The sequence below is a fragment of the Canis lupus genome, chromosome 30 (assembly GCF_048164855.1).
Source record: "Canis lupus baileyi chromosome 30, mCanLup2.hap1, whole genome shotgun sequence".
Lineage (NCBI taxonomy): Eukaryota > Metazoa > Chordata > Mammalia > Carnivora > Canidae > Canis > Canis lupus.
In genome coordinates, this window is record NC_132867.1 from 36,742,232 (window position 1) to 36,764,778 (window position 22,547).

Below are 22,547 nucleotides of genomic sequence, written 5' to 3' on the forward strand. Positions count from 1 at the left end.
ATTTAGACTTCAGAGAAATCCATAATCCTGGCTTTCCCACAGCCTCCTGTATGGGTGATTCTCTTCTGCATCAGCCATTTAATCAATGTACCTGCCAAGTTACTGGGATGCCAATAACATGTTTTCTGCTTTGGGTCAACACTTCTACAGAGGGACTCTTAACTCCAAAGTTCTAAACACAGAAGTAATATTTTCCATAAGGCATTGGTAGTGGTGGTTTTATTTATTCTATTTTTATGTATGCTTTTTCAAGAGACTCAAATAAGTATGTGTGTGTTTGTAGGGTTTTTTTTTAAGTAAAGGTCTATTTTGCAAAATAATGATGATAATAATGAAATAATCACTTTAAAGAAAATGTAGATAATTAAGAAATGATTCAGGCTTTCAGAACATTCTGAGTGCACTAGAATCCTACGTAAGAGTATTTAATAGGAAAGAATCCAAAAATTTCATTGTTTCTTGTTCCCCTTTCCATGGTCACTGAGTCAGGACGGTGAGTGGACACAGGTGCACACACACAGAGGGCTAGGGAGTGCAAACCATGTCAGAGAACTGCCCATGAATGCAGGCAACATGCACTTTAAGTTAATGGCCTGGAGGTGCCTGGGTGGCTCAAGTCAGTTAAGCTTCTACCGTCAGCTCAGGTCATGATCTCAGGGTCCTGGGATCAAGCCCTGCATCAGGCTCCCAGTTCAGCGGGGAGCCTGCTTCTCCCTCTGCCTGCTGCTCCCCCTGCTTGTGCTCACTCTGTCAAATAAATAAAATCTTTAAAGAAAAAAAAAAAGATAATGGCCTTGACGTCCACTTTCAAGCAAGGACAGGAGATCAGGGCCTGCTCTGGGGACATGCCATTTACATAGCGGGACAGCAGCATATTACATTTTATATTCCTTCCGCTGCCACTGAGTATCCCCCTCCCCCACAGTAACGAAGACTGAAACAAGTCTCACCCCACATAAGCCAGCGGACTGATGAAAAATTACATGCCTAGAGCCATTCAACTCATTAATCACATCCACCCAAACCCTAGGAGATGAACTTTACTTCATACAACCCTGAGCTTTTCACTAACTTTTCCTTCACACATGATGGCAAATATTCAGAGTGCCTGCTATGTGCAAAGCATGAAACATAGAAAATAAGCAATATATTTTTAAATTAACACCATGTTTCAATCATCAAACCCTCCAACCTCTCTTAAATCAAAGTAACTTCTTTAAACAACTAATGAAACAGTGATAGTGTGCTCCCTCATCAAGCCTTGTAATTTTCCACATCCTGCCTGCTTCTAAGATGCCTTCCACTGGCACCATTCTCTCCTTGTCCTTCACAGTCAGAGCTCTGTGATAACGGAAAATCCCCACACTCCCATTTTCAGGACAAAGGGTCTTGAAATTCTAGGATCAGGGATTATAATGTAGCATTCAAGGGCCACCAGAGGAATCCAAGAGTTGAATTGTACTTGGACAGATTCACTTGCTTTATCATTCTAAGCATCGCATTATACACATTTAAGGGCATTTATCCTGAGATGGGATCACTGGCTTCATTAGACTTGCCAAGTGACCCAAGGCATAATGAAGGGATCAACGAAGTCTTTGGAGACTGGATTAAAAGTTCTAACCTAAGCACAACCAAAGTTCCGAGGGTAACAACTGGCTCCTTGGAGTCTCTAAGCAACACCATGCAGTTCTGAGAGGAAGGACGGAAACAGGGTGTTAAGCACCCCTCAGTACTGTCAGATGGTGGGAAAGGCAAAAAGCAGATGGGAGCACCAAAACTGATCCATGAATCACCCATGGGGACATCACCTTTGATGCTTACGTGTTTATTTGAGAACTCTTAAAATCTGATCTTAAAATCTGTGGACACTTAGAGATAAACAGGCACTCTCAGGTAAGTTCCCCAAATTCCTTTGCTTCTTCCAATGGAAACTTTTTATTCCCGATTCCAAACACCAAGAGAAAATGATGACAAGGGTCACAAAGACGGGATACAAACATCTAACTTTTCATAGTGCCTCACAAGGTCTTATAAATATTAATGAGAAAAAAGCCCACTCCAATGGGGAGTACCAAATTCAGTGAATCTGATGCTTAATCGACTAATTGATTTATTTACTGAAACAACAAAAGAACAGAGTGTGTTTGAGACTAGAAATTGCCTGTATGACAGGCTGTTTCCTAATTCCAACGGACAGCCATAATTTTCCTTATGCTAATTTGAGCTTTGCACTCACATAATTAAAACTGCAGTCAACAGAGTCGGGCCGCCTTTTTCCACTCTATAAACAAGTCTGTAAAGTCATCTCATTACTTTACCCAGGAAGCCCAACAGAACACGTTTTAAAGGAAGTTACCTATAAAGATGGGCTATTTTGTTTGAACAGAGGATTAAAAAGAATCCACTTGAAGTTATTTTAAAGTTCACCTGAGATATATAAAATATACACATAACCAGTGCCATCACATATTAAAGTGATTACAGTACCCTAGAAAAGTGTTAACTACGATCCAAAGTTTATTCTAAAACATTCAAGCTTCAAAATAACTTCCTATCTTCAGAAATGTATGCTTCAAATTAAACAGTATAATACATTTGTCTTTCACAAAACATACCCCACATTCTAAAGAACGGGCCATTATGTCAATGTCCTTCAATACACTGATTTTTTTTGGAAACACACACAATTGTACTCAAGCTATTCAAAATTCACAAAGAATATTTTATTTAATTGTTATGAAATATGGACACAATTAGTAAAAATAAGAAAAGGGTAGCATTCTGCATTATAAAAAATAATTTCTGCTCATATAGTTGAAAGAGGGGCACATCAAACCTCCACTTTTAAAATTCTTTCCCATGATAGCTACATTTCACAGCAGACTCCAATCCTTGATGCCAAAGAAAGAAAAACCTTTGTAAGGTTAGTTTTTGGTACATGATTTTTTCATACATATTACTGAACGTTCCGCGAAAAATAAAACATACCTTGAGAGGCAAAAACTGAACAAAGCTTCTAAGACACAGTTCATATGGCAGGTATTAATCATACCCTCTAATACAAACATTTCAGATACCAAACCAAGAAGGATTTTTGAAAATGCCGTGGCCCAATTCTGGGCAAACTTCCATATTCATGAGCTTTCAAATTAACCAAGACCCTTGATGAAAATACAACCAAATGCTTCCCGCCTATACACAGCAAAACTAAAGACACACAACTAATTAAGCTTTCTTTTTCTTCCTTTCAGTAGATTTTTGCTGCTGATTTTTCTCATTTCGACAAATGTCACCAAGGCAAGGTGGCCTTGAAAATATTTCAACAGACCACCACTTCACAGACTCCATGCCGCTACCTTATACTAACGATTCTACTGGCTTCGCTTAGAGGAATTAAGCTAAATATAGGTTCCCATCTACACGGATTCACCACCCCATTAATAGCTCTATGCTATCTACTAGAGACATTTGCAAGAAAAACATCAGACCACATACCCCGGAGCACAGAGCACTGGTCGGCCACCGCTCTTCTATTCCCACAAACCAACCATGATGGGCAAGAACATTTACTCACAGCGCACAGAGGAGTAGTATTTTATTAAAGTTAAATATGTAACCCAACAAATCGAATTACCACCGTTTGAGTTATGAGAACAATCCACTCTCAGCATGAAGGATCCAAAAACCAAGCCAACATTTGCGTGTCCCATGACCAACCGCCACTTGTCAGGTATCTCTTCGTTTCCACTGGGGCTGGCTGGCAACCCTGATGCTAAGGAGTCATTCAAGAGCATCCAGAAGTTCAACATTTACCAGCCCATCTTTTTCTCCGACCCTGCCCTCCAACCTCTCTGAGTCCAATGCCTTCCAGCAGATACACATCCACGCACCGCTAGGGATGGTTAAAGAATACGAAAATTCGGACGCGCTCCAAAAAGCCTTTGCAAAAGTCATCCACAGCACTCAACAGTGAATTTAGAAACCCCAATTTTTTTCTGAGTTTGAAGTTTTTAAGCCTTGCGGATGGTTGGAGTAGGAAAAAGGAAATTTACTAGGCAGTGCAGAGGAAATCTTGTTGTCCTCTATTGTGGCAGTGGGGGTGTTGCCCAATCCTGACTTATCTGCCTTGATAAAGGAAACCAAAGAAAAGAGTAACAAGCACAAGATTTTGTCAAACGAAAAGGAACCCTTTTCTTACCTTAATGGTGCTGGCCATAATGCAATCAAATTTATTGATCGTTAATAAATGTTAATAATAATTATTGCTTCTCTCTGACCAGAAAGTAGTTTTGATGAGGTTGTTTAGAGCGGATGAGATTGTGCTAAGTCTGGGAAATGAAGTCAGCCAATGGCAGGAAGAGGTTTCTATTGGTCCTGGCTGCCCAGCCCGAAGAAACAGGATATTTGGGAGTGGAGAGATAAGGGACCCTGAAAACAATGTTGTTTTTCTTGATGATATGCAGCCAGGAGGTGTTTTTTTTTTTTTTTTTTTTTTTTTTTTTAATTAAAAGAAAAAAGCATCCATTGCCTGGGACCAGGACCGCCACAGCAGGTGTGATTTGGTGTGCTGTCGTGTGACACGCTGCCCTGAGGCAGGATGCAGATGTGGCGGGACTCCACATGGCTTCACACGGGCTCTGAGCACCTCGGAACGAGGCGCAGAGGGCCCCCTCGAGCCAGGGTGCCAGGCATTCTGCACCCCCAGCTCCCTGGACCTGTCACACGCCTGGGACACAGGCCATGAGCCGCTCCTCCCCATACCCTCCCTGTTCCTTTCTCCCAAAAGGAAACTCTGCAGGTAGAACTTAGTTCATATCAATGTAATATATTTCCTTGCAGATTTTTAATGGCCTTCATTTATTCAACATCTCACATGAGTTTTCCAGAAGAATTTCATTTTCTCTTTCCAAACACATGCAATTTTTATTTTGCTCCATGATAAACCAGATGAAAACATAAAGACTTGCTAATCGATAAGGTAAGCAAGGCAAACAGAGAAGAGTAATAAACCTGTCAAATCCTAGTTTTTAAATATTTACTGAAAATTCAAGTAACAAAAATAAATAAATCCCAAATAACTAAAATTATACTACAGGTGGTTTATAATGTGAGCATGCCGGTCCTGCTCTAACAAAAGTCAGTGTGGCAGGACCACAGACCCCGAGAGAACTCTTGGCTATGCACGGATGCCACGTGAAGACCTCATTAAGTGTTTGAAAACCCAAGCTCCAAGTTCAGGGCCACACGTCTGTTTTCCACTCAAAGGAAGTACAGCTAATGGGGGCTTGAACATTCCTTAGAGGATTTCAAGCCTTTAATTACTCATTTTCAGGAAATTACTTGTTCTCTGGAAGAAACAACATTTTGCTTTGAATCTAGCTACACGAAAGCTGGACCAGGGAAGAGGTGTGGTCTCCATAGGGGACCCGCAGAACACAAGAGACCAAATCCTGAGTGATTGAGCAACGCCTGTTTCCAGAGGTGGGTGGTCAGGGGAATGGATTTCGCTGGGACTTCAGGCCTGCATCTGTCAAGAGTTCTATAAACAAGCCCAGGTTCCCATATCTTCTATTGTCCCCTGGCTCCCCTCCTTGTGTTAGGATAGGAGGAGGGGGGACAAAGAGACAGCAAAGGGAAGAGAGAATAGAATAGAATAGAATAGAATAGAATAGAATAGAATAGAATAGAATAGAATAGAATAGAAGAAAAATAAAAGGCAAAGAGAAAAAAGAAAAGAAAAGAAGAGAAAAGGAAAGAAAAGGAAAAGAAAAAGAAAAAAGAAAGAAAAGAAGGAAAGAAAAGAAAGAAAAGAAAAGAAAAGAAAAGAAAAGAAAAGAAAAGAAAAGAAAAGAAAAGAAAAGAAAAAAGAAAAGAGAAAAGAAAAGAAAGAAACCCTGTTCTGGCTCAAAATCATAACCTTCAGGTTCTCAGCATCTACACGTCGAAGGGGGCGCTGATTTCCCCTCTTTTCATCTCTGAACAATGAACGAGATGGCAGGCTGATTAAAATTTTGTTTCCCTGAAAATTTCAAAGCACTGAGTTGTTTTATCTGGGCAGCTTCCACAAGGCTTCAAGAGTGCTGAGAAAAATGCTCTCGGCTGGCTCCACCAGGATTCCTTGCTTTTCTGCTCTCCTGAGAAGCATCAACCTTACATGTTAACCTCAGTACCCCAGTGAGCAGTGCTCCATTATGGATTCCCCAAAGAACAGCCTGAAACAGGATGAAGGCTTTGCTAACAAAAGAGCCCAGGGAGAAAGCACTGCCTAGGCCAACCTCACCCTCATCTCCTGGTTCCAACCCTGCCCCTTCCTTGTCCTCACCCAGAGACCCAATTCTTCATGGAGTCTCTGCTTTTAATTCCTTGGTTACTGCTTAATTCAGCTGAAATAGTGAAATCTCTTAACTGTTTATGCAGAAATAAATCTCCAATGTACAGAAACAAAATACAAAGGACTCCTAATATCCTCCACCCAGTTACTCCAATTGCTGGAAATTTACATCACTTGCTTTGTGCTCTCTTTCACTCTCTAATATTTATGAATAATGCATATATGTGTATATTCGTATATATCCTTTATTCCTTAATAAAAATATTGTTTTAGTAGAGACTAATTTCCCTGCTTGGATACTTATGAATAGAAAACCAGATGCTACTATTTGATCTACCTCCTGAAGATTCTATCCATATGTTTCATTGTGTCAAATTTTGAAAATGCACACAAATACAGAAAAGTGATCTTTATTAGATCACTTATGGGCTGTAATTCCCACAATTTTTTTAAAAGGCAAATCTTCCTCACTTCTAATGACAAGATTTCAGTTGATTCTTAGCATCTTCAAAGATAATCATTCCTGATCTCTAGAATGGCATAATAGCATCCAAGCCCAGTATTCTCTGAATATTTAATGCAAAGTTATTTTTTTACTTTGATTGGCTATTTATTAGCAGATGGCATATCTATTAACTAGAATATATTAATGCAGAAGCCATTTCCTAAACATTATCCTGGGGGAATCACCCAAAGATAAAGATCCCACTTTATCTTTCCCTTCACCCCTACCCCAAGCCTATACCTACAAATGGTCTCAGCACCAGGTCACTCAGCAGCCTAGTGACTGGGCAGCTTCTGACCAAGCACCACCCCTCCTGGGGGGAAGCCACCCTTTAGGTAGCCAGATAAATCCATGTCAGGGGCAATCTAGCAGAGGGGCACTGCCTAGGGACCATCCTGTCATGAGTCTGCAGGACAGGTTCCTTCTCTGCCCTCCCTGGGACATACAGTAAACACCACGCTGGCCCGGTATGGCCCCCTAGAGTCTGTGGTCATCAGACTCCCAGGAGTAAATTCTGCATTTCCATTTTTACTTACCCACCATGGACTCATTAGCTACAACTTATGAAAACCCTTTGTAAGCCTGTTCTTCTCTTGGTCCAAATGATAAAAAGGAAGTAATATAAAATTGACTACACATTGACTAAAACAATAAAAGGGACACTGTCATTTATTTGTCTTAAAACCACGTATTCCCGTTTTCTCAAGATTCAACAAATTCTCATCCTTGTTCTGTTAAGTAACTTCTCTGAGTGGGATATGCAAAGGAAGGTCAAGAGTTAAGATACTTTGGATGAGGGCAACATAGTTCTAAAAATGATATATGGGCACAGCAAAGAAATAAGGCCCATAATTTTAACTGGATACACAAAAGGTTTGCTCATCAATGTCTGATCGCTGTATTAAACATCCATACACTGGAATGCTCATTATCATTGAAAATATTGCAGGAAAATCAAGTAGTAGGTGAATTCTCAGTGATATGGAAAATTGTTACGATACTATGCCTGGTTAAGGTAAAAATCCAGTTATAAAGGAGAATTATATCAGAGAACCATTTTGTTAAAGGGAAAAAAGCAAGACAGAAATACTAGCAGGCTATATACTACAGTACTCATGGTAGAGAATCTTTCTTGTTTTCCCTCTTCCTTTGGCTCATCTAGATTTCCAAACATTTACAGTAAATAGAAATCAAATTTTTAAGATAAAAATTACATGAGTAACATAATGTTCTATGTTTTTGTAAATATCTGTGTCACACACAGCTCACAATACCCATGCTTCTTGAGCTCTGTGTGTGTGTACCCAAAATTCACATTCCTTTTTATATCTCTAGCAGGAAGAGAATAGTTCTTTTTTTTTAATTAATTTTAGTAAAGAAACCCAGAAGATACTCATGTGTTTTGTCATGGTCATCTACCAACATATCAGTATTAATAAAGTGCCTTTTCCATGCCAGGCCCTCTGGCTAGCACTAGGAAACAAGGATGACAGGGCTCTGTCCAGCCACTGAGTGTCCTAGCATTCCGGAAGTCTGTGTTTGTTTACTTAAATTCCACCCACATAAAACTCCAGAGCCTGGAAGCAACCCATGAAATGCAAACTTTTTAAGAGTCAAACAATAGGACAAAGTGCTCTATATTGTCCCTAAAAGGACACATGAATCTTTAAATGTAAAATGTTTGGATTATTCATGAAAGCCCTGCACGGAGGATGTTCTAAGGATCCTTGCCAGGGACATGCCTGAGATTATAGATAAGGATCAAGCATCTGGAGCTGCCCCCACAATGCAAAACTGTATCACTCAGTGGAACTTTTCTATGTCAATTGGAGGATTTGCCTGAGAATATAATTCAGCATAAGGCACTCTTAGGCACCAAGGTCACTCTCATTATACACTGGTTAAGAACTGTTTTCCATTCAAAGCATGCTTCGTGAGCACAGTTTCACTCCACTGGATAAGACTCTGTGTGTGTGTGTGTGTGTGTGTGTGTGTGTGTGTGTGTGTGAGAGAGAGAGAGAGAAAGAGAGAGAGAGATGCCCTCCAGCAACACATTAAGAAATAATCCAATTACAATTTAAATAACTATTGTTTCAACACCTTCCCTAAGTGGTTAACATATTCTTCAGCATCTTGGTTGATTTGAACTAATCTAAACCAAGGAAATTGTTATCACATACTAAATCCTCAACTTCTCAACACCAAGTTGCAATTTCCTTAATTTTGAAGCATGCGTCAGTTCAGTTCCGCAGGCTCAAATGGAGCAATGATTTCAATGAACACAATTTCATAAGCATCGCATATATTCTCAAATTTTGACAACTTTGCTCTTACCTAACTCTGTATGCCTCTAAAAATGGAGGAGTATTAAAACCAGTATTAGGAACCCTAAATATGTCAATTTATTACTCAGGGCTAAAAAGAAAAGCTGAAAAAGAAAACCCTAAGAACAATTATTTTGCACAATAATTTAAAGGAACTTTTAAATTTCCTGTTTCAATGATCATGATTCTGTACACAATTTGTGAACCATTAAACGCATTAAGGTCTTCATCCATGTCACTAGGCATATATAGGCAGATGTGTTACAGTCTTTGGACTGCACGGGTCACCAAAAGGCATGGTCTACCTACAGGGCAGTCTAGCACCCATGCCACACAACTGATGGCCACCTTGTCTAGAGGCCGTCCTGCTCCTCTGCCCCTACTCAGATCTGGAGTACTATGTCCCAATTACTTCTCGGTAATCGAGAAGTTATCTTGAGTTGTATAAATTAACTTAGATTTTGATCTAGTTAGATTTTTAACTTTCTTAAGTATGTCAGGCTCACTTATAAGAGACTAGATATCAGCATTTATTTTTGTCTTGGTATTTCATAAACAACAGGCTACTTTTTTAAGAAAGATAAGAAGTAGCACTAGACTGTCCCCCAAATAATGGAAATTTACAGAGAAGCCTGCACTAGACAATTGCTCTTCCTGCTTTCAGAAAGTCTGTTCTGAGTCAGATTCAGATGGCCTTTCTTCCTATATCACTTAATACTTTTATATATTTGCTAATTTATTTATATCACAAATTGAATCAGAAATGAAGCCAAGGAACAGAACATTTGCCATAAATAATGCATTTACATTTGCAAGAGCAGAAGACAGCAACTTACATACTTAAGGGAGTCGTATGCCTACACTTAAAGGCAGGTGTGTGCAAGAGGGTGAGTCTGCATGGCTGTGGCACCTGCTACGCCGTATCCTCCTGGCACTGCACCGTCCCCCTGCATTGTACCCTCCATGCATTGTATGTACCTCTCTGCACCGTGTCCTTTCTCTGCAAACTGATGGAGAGGACCTTTCCACAGTGTCCAGTTCAAATGCAAGCAGGCCAGTTCTCTTCCAGTGGAGCCTGACAAACATCTGTTTAATCCACTTATATGTACTGAACTGAACTATGATGTCGGTTAATTCATAGTCTTCATTTGATCCCAATGCAAATCCCAGCACATATTTTGGGGAAAACTACAGTACTGGGGGACAAATGGAAATGCTCTTTCTAAATATATTATCAATGATAGGCCAGAAGACAAGCTGGGGTGTCTCTGTCTCCAGTGGACACATTTTTATCCTTTATTTACAGGCACAAAAATAATCCTGCCTCATGAATTTTAGGAGGCAACCACTTACTGGCCAAAGAACTTCACTGTTTTGTTGACTTGCTAGCTCGAATCCAGAAGCATTGCAGGGACTTTCCTTTCAACTGCTTGAACTATTGTCACTAGAGGGTGCTAAATGTCCCTTTAAAAGGCCCTTAAAGGGACTATGGGCATGGGTAATTTTTCACTTCACACTTTTTGAATTGGTATCATTATCCTACACACTCATCTCATTTTTATCCATTAAAATTAAAATCCAACATTCATAATGCAAAAAACTTTTTTGGAAAATTTACATTGTTCATCCATATAACGTAAGGAAATATACCCGGATAAGGAGCAGAGATAAATCACACAGATATGCATCTAAGACTAAAGGAATCACTTTTCTAAAGGGTGAGATTTGGCCATGGCAAATGTAGAATATTCTACACCACTATCAGTAATTCCAAACCATAAAAATATTCTACTTCCCAGTAATTCTAGATGGTTCAGTATGTTCCCCATGCAAGTCCCATCAAAAACAGGTCAATTTTGAGTGCAGCTGTTTTATGTGTAGTCAATTGCTGGTATCATGCAAGCACCTTGCCTAAAGTCAGATATCAAAAGATCCTTTCCAGAGATGAGAACTGCAGGAAGGATATGGATTATATGATAATATGTCAGAGATACCTTACAGTACCTTTGATTTTCTTTCATTATAGTTTTGGGAATATGCTACATTTCACTTATGAAAAGGATATACAATGTTAAAATATATAAAATATATTAAACTTTAAAATAGAGGATATTCTTTAAAATAATCCAATTAATGTGGATACATGGACTTCTAGGTCATCTAAATGCTAAACACTTAAAACCAAACACAGTGCCTAGGAAACACTTGCAAAAAATTCAACTGATCTTGCAAACTTCCTCTTTTTTGTCCTCACTTGTACTTTATTTTATTTTGGGGAAGGAGGGAAGGAGGGGGAGAGAGAGAACCCCAGCAGGCTCCAAGCTCGGCACAATGCCAGACGCAGGGCTTGATCTGACAACCCCGAGACCACGGCCTGAAAGAAAACCAAGAGTCGGAGGTTTAACCCACTGAGCCGTCCAGGCGCCCCCTCCCTTGTGCTTTAAAATATCTGCAGTTTTTCCTTCTTCTCCTCTTCTACTTTGGGGCGTATACCAAAGAATAGCAAGGTCAGTGGGTGACAGCTGTTTATGTGCACAGCTGTCTGGAGGCGGGGCTGCGTGTGGCTAAGGCTCCCACCTCTGAAGAGGCCACAGTAACTGGTCGCCAGGGATGTGTTTTCCTCTGGGTCCACCAGGAGAGCAGAGGTTTATTTGCAATGCACTCTGCAGAAGGAGAATCAAGGCAGAGTTTCATCTGTCAGCCTGCAATTTTTTTTTCTTTCTTTTTTTTTAATGGAGGGTGGATTGCAACTTATTATCTTTTTTATTATTATTCATTCATGAGAGACACAGAGAGAGAGAGAGAGAGAGAGAGAGAGGGGCAGAGACACAGGAAGAGGGAAAAGCAGGCTCCAGGCAGGAAGCCCAACGTGGGACTCGATCCTGGGACTCCAGGGACTCCAGGATCACGCCCTGGGCTGAAGGCAGGTGCTAAACCACTGAGCCACCCGGGCTGCCCCTCAGCCTGCGACTTTTAAAGGGAAACACACTTCACCTTGGCATGTGAGAGGCACACAGCAGATGGACGAGGTGCGGAAAATGGGGGGGGGGGACCCTCTGCCCACCTCCCTGTGACACCACTCCAGACAGAGGCACTGTGAACGGAAGAGCACCTCCAGGCTCAGGGGGGTTGACATCCACACCATTCGGTTCCAATAACAAGCGCCTTAGCGGGGAAGTGCAGCATGGACGCACCGAGCTACTCCTGGATCACTGAGTGAGGCTGACACAAATGTGCTGGAGGGGAACCCAGGCGGTACCCCCCGCCGAGGGCACGAGTCCAGCGCAGCACCCTGCACATGCGCGCCCGTGCAACCGCGAAGGCAGCGATGAAGGCAGACAGATGATGATGGACAGAGTGACAGGTGCTGAGAGGCAGAGATAGAGAGGCTAGCCGGCTGTCCCACCGCCAGGCCCCGTCCCCCGAGGGTCCTGGCCACGTGACCTGGGGAACTTCGGGGGTGACTTTCTCGAGCAACACCCCCAGATGGAGCTCCGGGAAGTGAAGACGACCAACCAATGGTCTCTAAGAGTCCTCCCAAGTCTGTATGTTATGGGATCTCCCTCTCAATAAAGGAACTAACACCACCTGGCAGTGAAAGGATATTCAATAATAACAATAATAATAATAAATAATAATAATAATAATAATAATAATAATAAATACTGAGTAAATAAACAAGCAAATGAAGGAGTATGTGCCTTCTATTTTGCCTGCATCGTGATATACTTACAGCCAATTTGTCTGAATTTCAAGACAAATAATAGCTCTCCTTTTTATGCTCAGAGCCCTTGCAATTTTCCAAAGCAACTCTGGCTAAAATTATTTCCAGTTAAACTAGTTCAGCAACTGAGTTGATCCCACATGAGTGACAGATCCATTGCATTTCTAGACATTTGCCATAGCACTCCTGGCGACCATATTTCCAAGATAGCCCAATAAGATTTCCTATCAAATGTGCCCATCTAATAAGGTGACACTGACATTACTCCCACCAAAAGGTAGGGTCTGTGTCCCCACTCTTCGAAGCTGAAAAGATCTGTCACTACAGTGTAAGTTCAGCTATGTGCCTTCCAAGGTTGCCTGTGAAGACGATACAGGCAGCCTTGGATTTTTCTTGTCAAGAGCCACTCTTAAACCCCAGCCATCATAGTGAGAGAAAGCTCAAGGCACATGGAGAGGCCGCCTGTAGATATTTCAGTTCTGAGTTCCACTGAGCCAGCCGCCCCAGGCCCAGGGGTGCAAGTGGAGCAGACTTGTAGATGACGCCAGCCCCTGGCCACCATTTGACTGCAACCATCTAAGAGATCTTGGGTGAAAATGCCTGTCTTGACCTAGCCAGCTCCAGGAACCATGAAGAACATAAGTAATAAAATGGGCATTGTGATTCTAAGCCACCAAGTTCCAGAGCGATTTGTTATGCAGGGAAAGGTGACTGGAACACCCTGAGAAGTTTCCTTACTCAAAAAAGATTTTTGCAGCATTGTTAAAGCAGCAAATATTCTTCTTATGTGATTGTTCATCCATTCACCAAGATCTTTACTGGCATCGACTCTACGCTCAGCATTGTGTCAAGCACTGAAGATGTGGGAAAGATGAGAAGCGCTCTTCAGCCAAAAAAGCCTATTAGTTGGGGAGGAAAGATGCCAAAATTACAACAACAACATTTGACTCAAGAGAAAGGACAAAAGAGGCAGACGTTAGGTGTGCTTCCCTCCACTCTTCCCCCCACTTCCTCTCTGCCCCTTACAGGTCCACGTGCCTCAGGATCACCTGAGCTCACCAGACTAGGACCCCCTCGCTGCCCCACTGTGACTCCCCTACTCCGTCCCCACCCCAGCCTTCATCCTGCTGGTACCCTGTTCCCATTTTCTGGAAGCATCTCTGCCCATCAACCTCAGGTTACTTTCCCAAGGAGACGTGGGAAAACTTTAATTTCCCCTCTGTGACTTCCCCAGAAATGGGACTGGTAAATGAGAAGCAGAGGGAGAAGGGTTCATTACCCTGAGTTACTAAAAAGAAAAGCCCCAGTGTTTGGGAGGTGTTATTATTTCCCTTGAAACATTAGCTCCTAGAAACCAGGGGCTCTGTCCCCCGTGCCGTCTCTCAGGCTTCCAGGATGCCACGGGGGCTCCCATCGGTCAGTCCTGCCCATAATGAGAGCCATCTGGAAGGCCGCACGGCGGGCCTGGCCACCCGCTGCACCAGAGCTCCTCTGCGGGCAGAGGTGAGACGCACAGGTACACACGGCGGGGCTCCGGTTTTCCAGAACCACAGTCCGAGGTGCTCCTTCCCCCAAAAAGCGCGTGAGAAAGCAGCAGTCCCCTGGAATTCTCCGCAAACATCTGTGAGGCTGCTGAAAAGGTAAGTTCTCTTGCTTTGAAACTCACACAGGAGTTCTTGCGGATGGGGCGCTGCTGTTCTGACCCCGGGCAGCCCGAGCGCCCGGACCTCACCTCCCAGACTTTGAGACATTTGGATGGGAGGCATTTGATTCCCTATTACTTAAAGCTGTTTCGAACTTTTCATCAGGAATGGAAACCATTAATGTGTCTCGCATGCCGCTCTGTTTTATGGAATTCTTGCACTGGGGAGCTCTTTTTATTTTATTATTTTCTTTAACGGCCAGAAACCTGGGAAGTTCACAAAGGAATTTTTCAACTGCCTGAAGTGACCCCTAACCTGAGAGGTTTTTGCCTAATCTGTAAATTGGAGTTAGAAGTACTGCAGTACCTTTGGAGTGGGGGGCTCTTTGTCTTTAAAAGAGCAGGGAAACCGCTAACAATGAGGCTATACATACCTTGGGCTTCTTTGTTAGTGACTCTAAACCAAAAGCAGATGTGAAGTATCAGCGGCCACCTTGTACTGACCCATGGAAGTTGAGGCTAATCCAGACCATTCTTAATAACTCAAAACTGCCACCCTTTAACTTTCTAATTTTTTTCTCACTTACAAGTGCAAAAAAGAATTGACAGTACGCATTATAGTCCATTTCCCTCTGAACACATACAGATTTTCCCCGATAGGAGCCAGGAGCAAAAGCTGTCCCCACTAAATTGTGCAGCTGTCAGCTAACCCGGTACCAGCTGAGGTGCTCATCGCCTTTAACAAACAGTATCTAGAAGGAGAGAATTTATGCTGAAAATTAGATGTTCCTGTTGTTACCTTTTTCCGAGAACCAGTAAGTGCAGAGTTAAGTGAATTATTAGACTGTAAGTTAGAAAACAGAGGTTTCATGGGAAAATCCAGCAATCCAAAATGTTTCCTTAACATTGAAAACTGAAACCCTTTTAATTTCCAACTATCTTCCTGAATTCAAGAGGAATGAATGTACATGAAGAAGAAAAATCAATAGACACAGAAGTGATTCATAACCCCCAAATGAAGAAATCAATCATTCTGCACTAAATTTGAACATTCTATCAATACTGTGTCTATTTACTAAATCCAAAAGGAACTCTTCTAACATAAAATCAAATACAAAATTGTTTCAGACACTGAATATTGTTTTTTGCCTGAAAGCAGACATAAGGTGGAATGGGTACCGATGCAAGGCTAGACACTGATTGATTTTAACACCTATCAATACAACAATTACATCGTCATGTGACACAGGACTTCCTCGTCTTACACTGAAATTAGATTGATGCATAGGTATAGCTGGAAAACAATAAGACATGATCATATTACCGTATTTCATTGACGTGAGACAGTGGATGGTAGGTGTAATGCACCATCTACTGCATCACTAGGAAAGAAAAAATAATTCTGCCAAACAAAATTAGTCACAATACTTTCTTACCCAACAGCTGTAAGACACATCCCAATTTCTGAAAATAAATATGTGCCTTAGAATAGATGAGATCGAGTCTACTTATGAAAAAACAAATCATGAAAGCACTAAAATGTCATTTTTCTTCTAAAATGTCATTTGGAACATACTGCAGGGGTTCTCAGCATTAGCACTGTCCACATTTTGAGCTGGACAATTCTTTGTTGTGGGGGACCATCCAGTTGAAGGACGTCTGCCAGCATCCCTGGCCTCTACCCATTAGCTGCTAGTAGCAACACCCCTACTCCCAGTTATAACATCCCCAACCATCTTCAGACACTGGAGGCAAAATCATGCCAGTTGAAAAACACTGGAACAAAGCAATTCAATTTGGTCAGCTTCACAATATGATTTAGCCTGTGTATAAATGAAGAGTATCAGCCAAGTGAAGAATATTATGGGATGAGATGTATTGATCCAAAAAACCATTACATAAAAGACAGTTGCTGCTCATACAAGAGTGTGCACTGACCATCCCAACAGTCGCGATGTAAAAAAAACTTGGAAAAGTGCTCAACATCACTCATCATCAGGGAAATGCAAATCAAAACCACAGTGAGATATCACCACACACCTGCTAGGATGCCTGTTATCAAAAAGAGAGAATAAAAGTGCTGGCGAAGATGTGGAGAAAGGAAACCCCAATGTACTGCTGATGGAAATGTGAATTGGCATAGCCACTAAGGAAAACAGTATGGGAGCTTCTCGAAAAATTAAAAAATGATCTACCATATGATCCAGCAGTTCCACTTCTGGGTGTTCAACCCAAGGAAATGAAATAATTCTCTTGAGAAGGTATCTACACCCTCCCTCCATGTTCAATGCAGCGTTATTCACAATAGCCAAGATGTGGAAACCACCTGAGAGTCCATGGACAGATGAATGGATAAAGAAAAGGTAGTACATATATATAGTGAAATATTCTTCAAGCTATAAAAGATAAGGAAATCTTGCCATATGCAACAACATACATGGACCTTGAGGATATTATGTCAAGTGAACTAAGTCAGACAAAGAAAGACAAAAACTGTATGATCTGACTTACATGTGTAATATTCTTCAAAACCATAACTGAACCCATAGATATAGAGAACAGACTGGTAGTTGCCAGAGGCAAAAGAAAGATGAGCAAAATGGGTGAACTGGTCTAAAAGTATAAACCTCCAGATAGAAGATAAGTAAGTCCCAGGAGTATAGTGTACAGTATGGTGACTGCAGTCAACAACACTGTATTGTGTACTGGAAGGTTGCTAAAAGAGTAAATCTTAACGTTCTCATCACAAGAAGAAGAAATGTGTAACAATATGCGGTGATGTATGTTCACTAAACTTTTTGTGGCAATCATTTCATAATATAAACATCAAGTCTTGTCGTACACTAGAAACTAATACAACGTTATGTCAGCTATAACTCAATAAAAAAATGAAAAATCAGAATTTGGATAAAAAGCAAGTCACTATCACAAGATCTCACCACTTATAAACTACACAATAAATATTAAAAGAAATTTTTAAAAATCAAAATAAGGAAGCCATATCACAATATTTTGGGCCTATCCATATGACAAAAATGAAAAAAATTTCATTTTGGCAGCACTGGTAAGAATGTGAAGGATACACACTCTCATTCATGTATACTAGGAATGCAAATTAAGATCTTATCAGAAAATAATTTATCCTCTCACTCAGCAATTTCAATTCTGGAAATCCACCTTTTAGAAATGCTTTCAATAAACAAATACATGGGTAAGAATATTCGCTCTAGCAATTTTTAACTAGTAGTAAAACATGAGAACAAGTTGAATACCTATCAATCAGAGACTAGATAAACATATTACACAGTATTAAGAAGGACAAATCTAAATTTATCACATAAAAAAATATTCAAGGTATATTAACTTCAAAAAATTACCAGATATAGGGCACCTGGATGGTTTAGAGAGTTAAGTATCCAACTCTTGATCTCAGCGCAGGTCTTGATCTCAGGGTCGTGAGTTCAAGCCCCATGTTGGGCTCCATGCTGGGATGGAGCCTACTTTAAGAAAAACATTAATAAGATAATAAGACTTATTAATACAAGCTTTTTGAGAAAAATGAAATTTTACTTGTGTTCCACATAATTAGCATGTGTTCAAATGGTAGGAAAAAGTGGCAAAATCTTTCAGGAACAAAATTTTAAAACTTGGGTAAAGGATTTGGTTCAACACAAAAGAAACTATAGGCTAAGATTATTCTGAAAAAAAATGTGTCAGAGTGAGGAAATATCTTGACGTCTACAGAAAGATATTTGTTGTTGATTCATGTGGGCAATGAGGACTCACAAGAATAATCCAAAGGAACCTGACATAAAATGCTTCTGATTAGAACACATTGTATGACATTATGTGAAGAGATGCCTGTAGAAATTACATGTATCTTAATTCTCACTTGAACCAGGTTTGGTTCTGCAAATAAAAAGGAGTAAATATGAGACAGATTAGACAATTACGTTACTATTTCTGTAGCTAATACCTCACAGTAAAGAGGCAAAGTTATTAATCTTAAGAAGTTAGAAAAATCCAAAGAAAAAAGGAGGAAAATAACAAAGATATGAGTAAAATAAAATTAGAGAATGACCATATAATGGAGGAGATTAACAAAGTCAGATCTTTGAAAAGATCAGTTATTTAAAATCCCTTAAGTATTAAATGACAAAGAGAGAAGGTAAAAATAGCCTACAAGAATGAAAAAGGAGCCCTTACTACAGATTGTACAGACATTAGAAGGATTATAAAGAACATTATAGACAATTTCCTATTAATAGATATGAAAGTTTAGATGAAATTGATAAAATCTTTGAAAAATATAATTTACCAAAACTGCCAAAGAAAAAAACACAAGATCTGAAGTCCTGTAAATATTAAAGACATTGATTAAATCATCTAAAGCATTCCCAAAAGAAAACCAGAGAAATGAGAAAGGAACATTCCAGGCCCAGACTGACTTAACAGCAAATTCTAACATCATTCAAACAACTAATGCTAATCTTATACAAACTGCACTAGATAATAGAAAAAAGGAAAATCTGACTCAAAATGTGACTAAGACATTATGAGAGAGAAAAATTACAGGCTGATTTCACACATAAAAGCAGATGCAAAATAAACTGAACAAAAATCTCAGAAATCTAAATCCAACAGTATATGAGACATAAAAATATATACTATGATGAAGTTGAGTTTATTCGAAGAATGTAGGGTTATTTTAATCAATGTAAATATCAAAGTTAAATTGTAAAGGAGAAAAGTCATATGATAATCTCAAATAAAAGAGGGGAAAGCATTTAATAAAATTCAATATTGATTCATGATAAAAAAAATTCTTAGTAAATTACAAATAAAAGGGAACTTTGTCAGTCTCATAAATGGCATCTATGAAACCTTACAGTAAGCCACACACTTTAATGATGAAACAAAAATTTAATCCTAAAAAAAAATTAATCCTAGGAGAAAAGACAAAGAGGCTCACTGTCACCACACCTGCTGCAAATTGTACTGGAAGTCCCAGTCAGTCCATAAGGTAAAAAAATGAAGTAAAATGCCAAGAGATTAGGGGAAAAAATAGATAAGACCTTAACTCTTTGCAGATAGAGTTTTTTATCTAAAAAATCCAAGAGAATTTAAAAATACATCATTAGAATTAAGTTTGGAAAGCTTGCTGGCCATAGGCCAATACAGAAAACTTAATTTTATTTTTATATATCAGCATTAATAGAAAATAAAATTTTAAACAGTACTATTTTCATTAACATCAAAAATACCTTAAAATATGGTAATAAATTAAGTATAAGAATGCAGGACTTCTACACAGAGAACTACAAAATATAATTGAAAGAAGGGTCAAATAAATGGATAACCATACCATATTCATGGATTGAAAGACTTAATACTATAAAGATATCAGTTCTCTTCAAATTGATTAAGAAGAGATTCAATGTATATCTAATCAAAATTGCAACAAGATTTTTGCAGAACTTGAAAAATTGATTCCAAAATGTATGTAGAAATGCAGTGGGTCAAAACTAGAATAGATGCTCTTAAAAAAAGGTGAGGTAGAGTCACTGGGGTGGCTCAGTTGGTAAAGTGTCTGCCTTTAGCTCAGGTCACAGGATCCCAGGGTCCTGGGATTGAGCCCTGTGTGGGGCTCCCTGCTCAATGGATAGTCTGCTTCTCTCTTTCCCTCTGCTTGTTGCTGCCCTGCTTGTTACACACACACTCTCTCTCTAATAATTAAATAAAATCTTAAAAAAAAAAAGGTAAGGCAGGACAACTTATTCTATCAAACATAATTACCAAGGCACAGTCATTAGGTCAGAGTGGTATTCATGGAAGTATGGATGAACTGAACCAACAGAAAAGAGAAGATAGCCCAGAGACAGATTTATACACATATGAACATGCTTGTTCATGACAAAGGTTGTATGCAAAGCAATGTAGAAGAAAGGAATCTCTACAAAATGGAACAGAGAAATGGGATATCCATATGGGAAAAAGGAACTTGACAACTAACTCATACCATCAAAAATCAATCAAAAGTCAAAAATCAATTCCAGGCTAATTGTAAATATAAATGTGAGGCAAAATAATTAGGTTTCTAGAACATAATATAAAAGGATAGCTTCATGACTTTGGGATGGGGAAGATTTTAAAAATAAGGCACAAAAACATTAACTATAAAGGGCAAGACTGATAAATTGAACTCCATTAATTATTAAGAAAAAATTAAGAAATTATTTTCATCAAAAGATACCACTAAGAGAATTAAAAAAGCATCAATGAAAAAAAAAAGCATCAATGGAGTGAAAGATTATATTCATAACTCATCTAACCCTCTATTCACATTCAGAATATGTAAACAACACTGGTAAATCAGTAAGAAGACACACAACTCAGTGGAAACACAGGGAAGAAAACCTGACAGTCATTCATAAGAAAAGGGTAAGTGTCCATTGAAAGATGAATGGATAAAGAAGATGTGGTTTATGTATACAATGGAATATTACTCAACCATTAGAAGTGACAAATACCCACTTGCTTCGACGTGGATGCAACTGGAGGGTATTATGCTGAGTGAAATAAGTCAATCGGAGAAGGACAAACATTATATGGTCTCATTCATTTGGGGAATATAAAAAGTAGTGAAAAGGAATAAAGGGGAAAGGAGAAAAAATGAGGGGGAAATATCAGAAAGGGAGACAGAACATGAGATACTCCTAACTCTGGGAAACGAACTAGGGGTGGTGGAAGGGAAGGTGGGCGGGGTTGGGGGTGACTGGGTGACGGGCACAGAGGGGGCACTTGAGGGGATGAGCACTGGGTGTTATTCTATACATTGGCAAATTGAACACCAATAAAAAATAAACTTATAAAAAAAAAGGGTAAGCAGATTGGAGAAATAGAGAAAATGCAGCACACCTCTATCATTAAACCTTGCAACTCCACTATGTAATAAATCTGCAATGAAATGGATGCATATGAGCACCAAGAAAACATGTACAGTAATGTTCTCAGCAGCTTTATCTGCTGTAGCCAAACGCTGGGGACTTCTCAAAAGCCCTTCAGTAGTAGCATGAATCACCAAGTGTGGCACATTTGTATATTGGGTACTCCACGGCAAATAAAATGAAGAAACCGCACCACATTGTGGATCAATCTCACACATGTAACAGTGAGTGGAGCCAGCCATTCCACAAAGGAATACACTACACAATTACTTTTATATAAAGATCACAATGGAGGCAAAACTCCACTATAGCGACTAGGTATGCACATTAGGTGAGAAAACCACAGAGCATGGCAAAGAGGCAATGATCAAAAAATTAAGATGATATTTACCTTAGAGGGAGGTGGGGAGGAGTAAGTCTAGGGGAGGGGCCCGGGTGAGGGGAGGTCTATTCCTGTATTATAATTAATCACAGCATACATGTATTTTTCAGGTACTTTTCTCTGTTATGTTTTGAAATTTTAAAAGATTAATGAAAAGGTGTGTGTGACCATGAAATATTAGATGTTAGGCACCCATTCTCTTGTTCTCACAGATAAACATTGTATCTGGCTTCATGGGCAAGATATAAATCAGGACAGAGACCCTGATCTGGGAGAAAGGAACGATCAAGAAACGCTTTGCCATCCAATTAGCTTCCAAATAAGAGAAACTCAGATCAGGTCACAGAAAGCATTTTGTGTAAAATACCTTTTACATAATCCATCCCTCAGAAGGAGGAAGGAAGGAAGGAAGGAAGGAAGGAAGGAAGGAAGGAAGGAAGGAAGGAAGGAAGGAAGGAAGGAAGTGGGGGGAAGAGAGAGAAAGGGAGAGAGAGAGAAAAGGAGAGGAGAGGGAGTGAGGGAGAAAGGAAGGAGGAAAAGAAAAAGCTCCAGGGCTACATTTTCTCTTCAAGCCAGCAGATCAAAACTTTTCACTTGAGGAATACTTTTACAGGCAGCCAAAAGAAACGTGGGATCTGGCAATGGAGAAGAGGTAGTCTTGCCTTGCACTAATGTATCAGTTCCACTTT

General features: G+C 39.8%; 1 protein-coding gene and 1 long non-coding RNA gene across 9 annotated transcripts in view; one reads left to right on the forward strand and one right to left on the reverse strand.

Annotated features, from left to right (window-relative positions):
• ERG (ETS transcription factor ERG) overlaps window positions 1-22,547 on the reverse strand; it is a 186,024-nt gene that overhangs the window by 101,410 nt on the left and 62,067 nt on the right. For 2 of the 8 annotated variants that reach the window (XM_072806983.1, XM_072806981.1), the window contains exon 1: window positions 4,202-4,360. The exons of 2 other annotated variants lie outside the window; for them this stretch is intronic. In XM_072806983.1, coding sequence (XP_072663084.1) covers window positions 4,202-4,219 — 18 coding nt within the window. In that variant the 5' untranslated portion in view covers window positions 4,220-4,360. Of the gene's footprint in view, window positions 1-4,201; window positions 4,361-22,547 lie in introns of those variants that run through there. 4 more of the 8 variants (XM_072806986.1, XM_072806984.1, XM_072806980.1 and 1 more) reach the window with 3 other exon arrangements.
• On the forward strand, window positions 1,642-5,687 carry LOC140621672 (uncharacterized). Its single transcript, XR_012021450.1, has 2 exons — window positions 1,642-1,896; window positions 3,255-5,687. It is a non-coding gene; the product is annotated as an uncharacterized lncRNA (long non-coding RNA).